Source organism: Leuciscus leuciscus, assembly GCF_965113295.1.
Source record: "Leuciscus leuciscus genome assembly, chromosome: 20".
Lineage (NCBI taxonomy): Eukaryota > Metazoa > Chordata > Actinopteri > Cypriniformes > Leuciscidae > Leuciscus > Leuciscus leuciscus.
This window is the reverse complement of record NC_138744.1, coordinates 32,177,257-32,186,860: the sequence shown is the minus strand read 5'-3', so window position 1 is coordinate 32,186,860 and position 9,604 is coordinate 32,177,257. Positions and strand designations below refer to the sequence as shown.

The following is a 9,604-nucleotide window of genomic DNA, read 5'->3' as shown; positions in this document are numbered from 1 at the left end:
TGGGTTCCGCCGAACGGTGGCGCTCGTGAGATTCAACACTGTCGGTTCAGCGCGAGAGAAGAATCACACCGGAAGCGGAAGGGAAACCGGAAGTGCAGAAATGGAGGCTGCCGTGTTCATTCTATCACTCGTCGACTGCTGTGCTTTAATATTCCTCTCGGTTTATTTCGTATCCTTTATTAACGCTTTGCATGAATGAAGATGTCTTTCATTGACCGCGTCTCAGCAGGGGTTTGTTGTGTTGTGCTTCATGTTAGCAGGAGCTGCTCGCTGCACACTGTGATTGCGGATTCTTTAGTTTTTGTTTGTCATTTATGATGATTTATCTTTATAATGTGTGTTTCACTCTATTACTATGTTTTAATACGATTCGTTGAAGCTCAATAATGTGAGATTATAGTGATTTCTCCTTCTGTCAGTGGAGGGATGGCTCATAAACAGGGTGGCAGATCTATTTGAAATTAATTACAGATAAGTTAGTTATTAATCATTATTTCTGACCTGTGTACTTTCCCTGACTCCCTGCTCAGATTATTACTCTGTCTGATCTAGAGTGTGACTACATCAATGCTCGATCTTGCTGCTCCAAGTTAAACAAAGTAAGTCTGGATTTTGAATTTAAACGTGAAAATTCATTAATAACATGATTGTATTTAGTAATGATTGGCAAATAATGATATCTATCCGTCTATCTATATATGCGTGTGTATTTACGTGTGTGTGTGTCTGTCTGTATATTTATATATAATGTGTGTGTGTGTGTGTGTGTGTGTGTGTGTGTTTTCTTCCTTGAAAGGATAGTATCGGGTGACTGGAAATAGTGTAATTCATAGAATTTTTTTTTTTTTTTTCACTCAAGTTTCTGATTATATCGTTTGTGTTTAAATTAATTAATTTCTGTTTGACATTAAAGCTGCAGTCCGTAACTTTTTTGAGTTAAAAATGATCCAAAATAAATGTTTGAGCAAGTACATAACCAGTCAGTGTTCAAAACTCTCTGCTTGCCTCAAGCTCGATTCAAAATGGTAAGCTTGTAATAATGTTTTTAACTCCAGTGGTACTGGTGGATTTCCGCGGGAAATTCGAGCATGTCTTTGCGTCATTACGTCACATCTGTCCACATAAAGGAGGAGTCTCGGCTCGTAGGCTATGAGTGTGAGGATGTTGGAGGTGGAGATTTATAGCCTTTTCTCACAGCACTTGATATAATTAAACTTATCAATTTGATGGCGGATCCAGAAAGGTTCAAACGACAATCACCAGTGACAACTGGAGATTCACCCGCTGTAAAATGCAAAAGACTTCGGAGTGGCTACAGAAAAAAAGAGCGAAAACAAGGATAAATATTGGAAGGGCATTAAATGTAGTCACGCAATGCTGATGTTGTTAACATTAACAATTTGACAACAAAATATTATTTGCACGATTTGACGTGATATGATAAGCGATCGTTAGATTTAATCAGCGCGATTTACTGCAATGCTTTTTTTCCCTTAGTTGGTCAGAACTAGTGGATGTTACTTGTTCAGACGAAATTTTCCGGTGAAAATTCTTATGTTGGTCATACTTCCAAAAAGTAGAATCTGTGATTGCCAGGATCCACACCGGTGACTGACAGCCGCACATTCTCCTCAAAACATTGGATTCATCCGCGCTGTGCAGTGCCGAGGCACAACCCACGTAAAGTTGATAATTCCGCGAATAACTGCAATTGCAGATTTCTAACAGAGATGGCGACAAAGAGGAAAAACTACGGACTGCAGCTTTAAAGTTATGAATGCGCTGTGGAAGTTTCACTAGTGCTCTCAGACTTCTGAACCCCCACTGAATGTCTCAAACAGCAAAATCTTTCACACAAAAAACCACATGGTTTTACATTTCATTAGTAACACTAGTATACTTGTATTCTGTAAATACTGGTAATGAAAACATAAAAATTAATGTTATTTTCATATATGTGATTCTCATGGAGGCTTTTTTCTGCAACAGAATAATAAAAAAAGTTAATTGCGACTTGTTTTCTCACAATTGCGAGATATTAAGTCAGAATTGCGAGATATAAATTCACACAGTGGTGAGAATTACTATCATTACAATGTAAAAATCAGATTTTGAGTTCATTTTGTGTTTATAATGGACAAATGAAGCACAGAAATGTGATTCAAGTTTTCTTTTTTCCGCATTTCAAATAGTCAAAAGTGCCTCTGCTTGTAGAAAATGTCTGATCTTTTGGTGTGTGTGTGTAAGTGATGCGATCTGAAGCCTGTGCTGTGTGTGTGTTCAGTGTGTCTTCAGGTGTGTGAGTGTAAGTGATGCGATCTGAAGCCTGTGCTGTGTGTGTGTGTAAGTGATGCGATCTGAAGCCTGTGCTGTGTGTGTGTGTGTGTGTGTGTGTGTGTCTGTTCAGTGTATCTTCTGGTGTGTGTGTGTAAGTGATGCGATCTGAAGCCTGTGCTGTGTGTGTGTTCAGTGTATCTTCTGGTGTGTGTGTGTAAGTGATGCGTTCTGAAGCCTGTGCTGTGTGTGTGTTCAGTGTGTCTTCAGGTGTGTGTGTGTAAGTGATGCGATCTGAAGCCTGTGCTGTGTGTGTGTGTGTGTAAGTGATGCGATCTGAAGCCTGTGCTGTGTGTGTGTGTGTAAGTGATGCGATCTGAAGCCTGTGCTGTGTGTGTGTGTGTGTGTGTGTGTGTGTGTCTGTTCAGTGTATCTTCTGGTGTGTGTGTGTGTGTAAGTGAAGCGATCTGAAGCCTGTGCTGTGTGTGTGTATGTGTGTGTTCAGTGTATCTTCTGGTGTGTGTGTGTAAGTGAAGCGATCTGAAGCCTGTGCTGTGTGTGTTCAGTGGGTTATACCGGAGATGATCGGTCAGGCTCTGGCCACAGTCTTGATGCTGGTGTCCATGCACTGGTTCGTGTTCCTGCTCAACTTACCTGTGGCATCATGGAACGTTTACAGGTGATTAATCTGAATCACACAGAACACACACAGTATATAAACCTGAGAAACACTCCAGCCATGTCATCATTAATGCCTGTGAACAGATACGTGAAGGTCCCCATGGGGAACATGGGAGTGTATGATCCCACAGAGATCCACAACAGAGGCCAGCTCAAGTCCCATATGAAGGAAGCCATGATCAAACTGGGCTTCCACCTTCTCTGCTTCTTCATCTACCTGTACAGGTAAGACAACAACCTTATCATTCATGTTGCTGGAGTCTTACTGCGTCGCGTCTGTCTCGGTGTCTATCAAAGGTGACATGATTGTAAAGCGATTTGGGCATACAGTAGTACATATGAAAAGCATTATATAAATGCCTCATTCATTATAGTTTATTGTGTAAATCGGTGTTGGCGAGAATCAGCTGATGATGCGGTGTTTCCTCGGGTCACAGTAAATGCTGTGTAAAACACTTGAACATGCCGAACATCTTCCCAAAGGTGTAATGAGAATCGTTTTTTAAATTTGTTCAACTAAAGTGAAGCTTTAAGGGCTTCCTGCTCTATGGTCTAATGTTTGAAATCAAAGAAATTAAGATGACCATAAATTAGTAACTTTACTGTCGCTTTACTGTTGTTTTATAAAATAATTATTAATAATTGCTACTATCATTATTAAACACTCTTATTTTACAGTAAAATAGTTTTACTGCAGTAGGAATATATTTATTTTGATTTGTTTAATTTTTAATTTAAATAAAACAAAAGTTTAATAGTATAGTTATCATTAACAACAATTATTCTTACATATATTACATTAACTTTTTTGATCCACTTCAAATGTTCACTACTGTGTGGGTAAGGGTAGGTGTGTGTGTGTATATATATATATATATATATTAGGGCTGGGGGAATTAACGCGTTAATCTTCGCGATTAATTTGAAATGTTTAACGCGTTAAAAAAAAATAACGCAATTGACGCAGCACTTTTTTTTTTTTTTTGCCTCGTTTTAATGATTTCCTGTTGCGTCTGCTATTAAAAAGGCCGAAATATGCCGTCCCGCCCCTCCATGTTCGGCGGTCAGGTTTCATTCTCGGGCAGCTTTCATGAGCGGGTCTTTTCCGCTCGGTATGTGCGTCGCGCTCTGTGCTCCGCGCGCACGCGCGTGTGTGTGTGTGTGTCGGTCGGTCGGCGCGCTCTGTGCTCCGCGCGCGCGCGTGCGTGTGTATGTGTGTGTGTGTGTGTGTCGGCTCGCTCTGTCGTTAATGGCCCAGCAGCGGCGAGCTCTCCGTTCCGTGTGTGTGTGTGTGTGTGTGTGTGTGTGTGTGTGTGTGTGTCGGCGGCTCTGTCGTTAACGGCCCAGCAGCGGCGAGCTCTCCATTCCGTGTGTATGTGTGTGTGTGTGTGTGTGTGTGTGTGTGTGTGTGTGTCGGCGGCTCTGTCGTTAACGGCCCAAAGGCTTCAATCATGTACTAAGCACTGGAAAAGTAAAGTCCACTCAAGTAACGTGAAATTTCTCTGTTGACTTCTGTTTGCTGAGCTGGTATAGCCATGCTGGGCAACAATGGTAAAATGACCTGCTCTGATCACATGCTCTGGTAATAATAGCTTTGTAGGACTATATTTTGTTTTAATAATTAATAAAATAATAATAATAATAATAATCTGTTAAATTGATTATGTTGATTGATTATTGAAAAAGAATAATATATTGATATATTGATGTTTAATATTTTAATATAGGGCTATTTTCCTGTGTTGTTTAATTAGGTGATTCTAAGTTTAAATATTGATGATTACAAGCTTGGGGGAAGCGCAATTAATTGCAATTAATTACAGAAATTGTGCAATTAATTAGTTAATTTTTTTTAATCGATTCCCAGCCCTAATATATATGTATGAAGAGTTCAGATGCAAAAGCCTCTAAGTGCCTGCCTTTTAAATTTTTAAAATATTAAACATATTAATATGGTCCAGGCAATATGTGCATTTGTACTCTGATCATCTTCACTGTAATAAAATTAAAAATGACAAAACTCAACCCTGTCTCTTTTTGTTAAATTTCAGTTTTATCAATAATAGCCATTATAAAAGTGTAAGTAAAAGGTATAAGAAGTTATACAATAAGAAATAAAGCAAACAATTCAGTCAAACATACAAAGTCAGCGCTCTAGTCTAACGTTACAACGGTAAAGTTAAATAGCCTAAATATTAAGTTATGAAATTTCACTTAGCCCTCAGCCAAAATGATTGGCCAGGGAACAAATTATAGATTCACGAGCCCAAAGATCGCCCGTTAGATATACACAAGACAAATTAAATCTCATGTTTAACCACTACAGAGACGTCAGAGTCAGCGGCAAACGTCAGAAGGACCAGCCGAGGAAAGGCTGTTCCAGGCAGGGTACATGAGCGCCGAGTGCTCGGTGATCGCCTTGATCTCACAACCTCGATCAAATTTTCATAAATCTAGTTTAAAGATTTGAGTTTTAAACAACTACATTCTCGCCTGAAAAACTCTAAAAACTACATTTCGTGACACAATAACCAGTAGTATTATTTCAACTGTATATTAAAAAATGGCGCTTCTTATGTTGTCATTCCCCTTGTAGCACGCGCAAGTGACGATACTCTTGTCAACCAATCAACATTCTGCAGTGAGTCTAGCTCCACCCTTTAGTACCGCACCATTGTGCTTGGTACCCCAACGGAAGGGTACCCAAAAAGTGGTATGGTTCGGCATTTTGGTACCATCAGAGAATGTCTAATAAGGGGAGAACTTCCACTCTCAGTACACTTCCGGCTTCTGAACTGGTTGCAGTTCCACTCTGGTTCCACTCTGGTTCCGCTCACGGGACGAGTGCAGAATGAATGGAGGTCTATGGAGCTATATCCCTCAAAATCCACTTTTCTCAGGATATAATTTTTGTCTAGTAATTTGAATGTTGTATTCAAAAGGAGATGCAAAGAAATTACACATTGCTGGGTGTTAGATTTTTTTAGAGTCACTTATTTGCTTAAAAAAATCTTTTAAAATGTCAATGACGTCATACACATCGTACGACCAGAGATACTGCTTTACGGCAATCCTTCAGTCACTTTGGTGCTTTCGCGCTCGGCACTTTCTTTTCTCTCGAGGCATCGACAACACAGCTGACACAGGTAACTACACAACACAGCTGACACAGGTAACTACACAACACAGGTAACTACACAACACAGCTGACACAGGTAACTACACAACACAGGTAACTACACAACACAGCTGACACAGGTAACTACACAACACAGCTGACACAGGTAACTACACAACACAGCTGACACAGGTAACTACACAACACAGCTGACACAGGTAACCACACAACACAGCTGACACAGGTAACCACACAACACAGCTGACACAGGTAACTACACAACACAGCTGACACAGGTAACTACACAACACAGGTAACTACACAACACAGCTGACTACACAACACAGCTGACTACACAACACAGCTGACTACACAACACAGCTGACTACACAACACAGCTGACTACACAACACAGCTGACTACACAACACAGCTGACACAGGTAACTACACAACACAGCTGACACAGGTAACTACACAACACAGCTGACACAGGTAACTACACAACACAGGTAACTACACAACACAGGTAACTACACAACACAGGTAACTACACAACACAGGTAACTACACAACACAGGTAACTACACAACACAGGTAACTACACAACACAGGTAACTACACAACACAGGTAACTACACAACACAGGTAACTACACAACACAGGTAACTACACAACACAGGTAACTACACAACACAGGTAACTACACAACACAGGTAACTACACAACACAGGTAACTACACAACACAGGTAACTACACAACACAGCTGACACAGGTAACTACACAACACAGCTGACACAGGTAACTACACAACACAGCTGACACAGGTAACTACACAACACAGCTGACACAGGTAACTACACAACACAGCTGACACAGGTAACTACACGTGCTAGAAGAGTTTTTGTTTTGTTGTTTTAAAAGACCACGCTGAAAAGACACACACACACACATCAAGCGGTATCTCTGGTCGTAATCAGTCCTTCACTGACCAATCAGCATTCATTAGCAGAATGCTAGCGTGTTATGGGCAACAACAACTCAGCCTGTAAGAAATCGAAAGGACATAAGTACTCGTTCATTCAACTTTCGACCTAAAACCCATGTTGAACTTGCAAAACCTACAATCAAATCTGAGATTTCTCAACGGCAATCGGGTGAAAGAGACAAATTTAGCCGTCTAGCCCCATAGACTCCCATTCATTTTGCACTCATGGGCGATCGCCCCCAGTGGAACTCTGGTGGAACTACAACCAAAATTCGGTACAATAGGACTTAATGGGGAGTGGCCAGGCTCTCCGTAGATGGGCTCTGGTACCATTCACAACTTTTGACAGTGGAATCGGAAATAATTGCGTACCGTAGCGTACCGCTCAGTGGAAACGAGCCGAGAGAGGAACACAGGAATATTTCCTGATCAAAAATGTAGGGGTGTGGTTAAAATCAGTCTCAGCCAATGGACTAAAACACACACTGTTTCGGTAGTGACATGAAAATGCGGGACACACTTTTTTTTTTTTACATAAAGTTTCATGATTTAAAAATGAAATAAAATAAATGTTTTTTTTTTTTTTTACTTTTTAAAATAAATCAAAAGGGTCTTTTTAAAAACAACAATGGCAAAAATTGAAAGAAATATTTCAATATCATTTTCACATGTTGAAATTTAGGGGTTAGGGTGTGTATGCATGTGTGTATGTATATATGTGTATATTGTAATATTTATTGATTTGGAAATAGTTTTTTGTCTTTAGTTGATCACATGCCTGTATATTAAATTCAACAAAACATACTATTAAGTCACATATAATCTAGAAATGACCTATCTAGCAGTGTGTTAGTTGCCAGATTAAATGTGAACGAGCAAACGGCTAAGAAGAGCTGTAGCGCGAGTTTGTGTGTGTGAACGAGGTTCATCATCTCTGGTGTGTTTTTCAGCATGATCCTGGCGCTCATCAACGACTGACCCGCAACAGTCTTCTGAACACACACTGCCAAATCATAAACTGGCCTTTACATTTTGCGAAGAACTTCATGAATCCCAATCAGAAGATCAAGCCCAGCTCTCCCCGAGATCTCATCACTCGTTCCCCACAGAAACAGCACGTCAGCTGACCTTCAGTCGTGTGTGTGTGCGTGTGTGTGTGTGTGTGTTTCCTGCACTGACTGCTTCTCAGGGCTGAAGCATCCAGACAATCGCACTGACTCACTGAAGCGTAAGATTCAGAACACACACACACACACACACATCAGCAAAACATGCCCATGTCACATCCAAACCAAGAACAAATATTCACGTGAAGATTAAGCCTGTTTTAGGACCGTTGGGATTATTTTCATGGCGATTAATGGCAAGTATTATTACTGTAATGTTTACGGTTGAGGTTTTTTTATTTTCTTATTACAACACTCCATGCTTGTTCTGTTGTTTTAAAATAGAATATGTTAAAAACAGTACAACAGATATTACTGTGATGCACAAATACAGTTAGGATTGTTGAAATTGCAATATGGTAATGACTGGGAACAAAATGTGCTTGTCATCTAAATAATCTCTTTTTGTGTCTTTTGATTATTGTGTGATTTCTGACCTGGATATGATCTTCTGTTCCACATGCGGTTTTAAAATGTCTTTTGTTGGAAAAGGGGTCTGTTTATTGTTTTGAGTTTAACAGAGAGTGATTCAGCAGAACACTAATAACCAGAACAAGCCTCTGATTCACATCAACTTCCCCGTTCTGACATTTCAATGGCTTGTGTTTGTGTAGATTTCACTGCTTTTGTGCCTCCTGCTTTTCAGATCCGTCGAGCTGAAACTGAAGCCTATGTTTAGAACCATTAAGATTTATTTTTAAATGATATTTTAATGAAAATTAGGCACATTTCCCCCAGTATTATTATCATTGCAGTGCTGTTTTCTAAATGATTCTAATTACAGTAATAATTCTCAAAACTCGTGTAATGCATATCGTAGTGTTGATGCTGCCTGCTGATTTCTGGACATATTCATTTTTAATGGTGGAGATGAACATGGATTGTCATTGAAATATTGTCTCGGTACAAAACATCTTAATGGTGCTTGAAAAGGATGTCATTTTCTTTAGACAAGATCTTTATTTGATTGATTTTGAAATGTGAACGCTGGGTAAGCGTGTGTTTAGTTCCCTCGACTCTGTCGAACTACACTTCGAAGGTCTAGTGACGTGTCCAGCCAAACAGTGCATCACATGATCGGAATCGACTTAATCAGTTGTTGAATGGTCCTGTTCAATGTGCCAATCATTTAATGAGGGTTTGGTTTGTAATCATGTGAAATCAGTGTCATCAGTTTTGTTTTTAATGCATATTTGCGGTTGTGGGGTTTCTTAAATAAAAAGATGATTATGAATATCAAGTTTTCACAATGCATTCATATTCAATTAAATGCACATTATACATTGCGATCCAGTTGTTCTAAAACTATTTTTTTTATAAAATGGAGAACACAATCATATTGGGTATTTTCAAATTTTTTGAATGTTTAAATGCATAG

General features: G+C 39.5%; 1 protein-coding gene across 1 annotated transcript; it reads left to right on the top strand.

Annotated features, from left to right (window-relative positions):
• Window positions 1–22: 22 nt before the first annotated feature.
• cnih4 (cornichon family member 4) lies at window positions 23–9,462 on the top strand. Its single transcript, XM_082150503.1, has 5 exons — window positions 23–169; window positions 531–599; window positions 2,841–2,953; window positions 3,040–3,180; window positions 8,011–9,462. The coding sequence occupies exons 1-5, from the start codon at window positions 101–103 to the stop codon at window positions 8,036–8,038; spliced, it is 420 nt and encodes a 139-aa protein (XP_082006629.1). The 5' UTR covers window positions 23–100; the 3' UTR covers window positions 8,039–9,462.
• The last annotated feature ends 142 nt before the right edge of the window (window positions 9,463–9,604 follow it).

Excerpts from the sequence above, each read along its gene's own strand:
- cnih4 (XM_082150503.1), top strand. The coding sequence starts at position 101 with ATGGAGGCTGCCGTGTTCATTCTATCACTCGTCGACTGCTGTGCTTTA. Across the intron at positions 170-530 it reads TATTCCTCTCGGTTTATTTC|ATTATTACTCTGTCTGATCT; the intron begins GTATCCTTTATT and ends CTCCCTGCTCAG. Across the intron at positions 2,954-3,039 it reads GCATCATGGAACGTTTACAG|ATACGTGAAGGTCCCCATGG; the intron begins GTGATTAATCTG and ends GCCTGTGAACAG.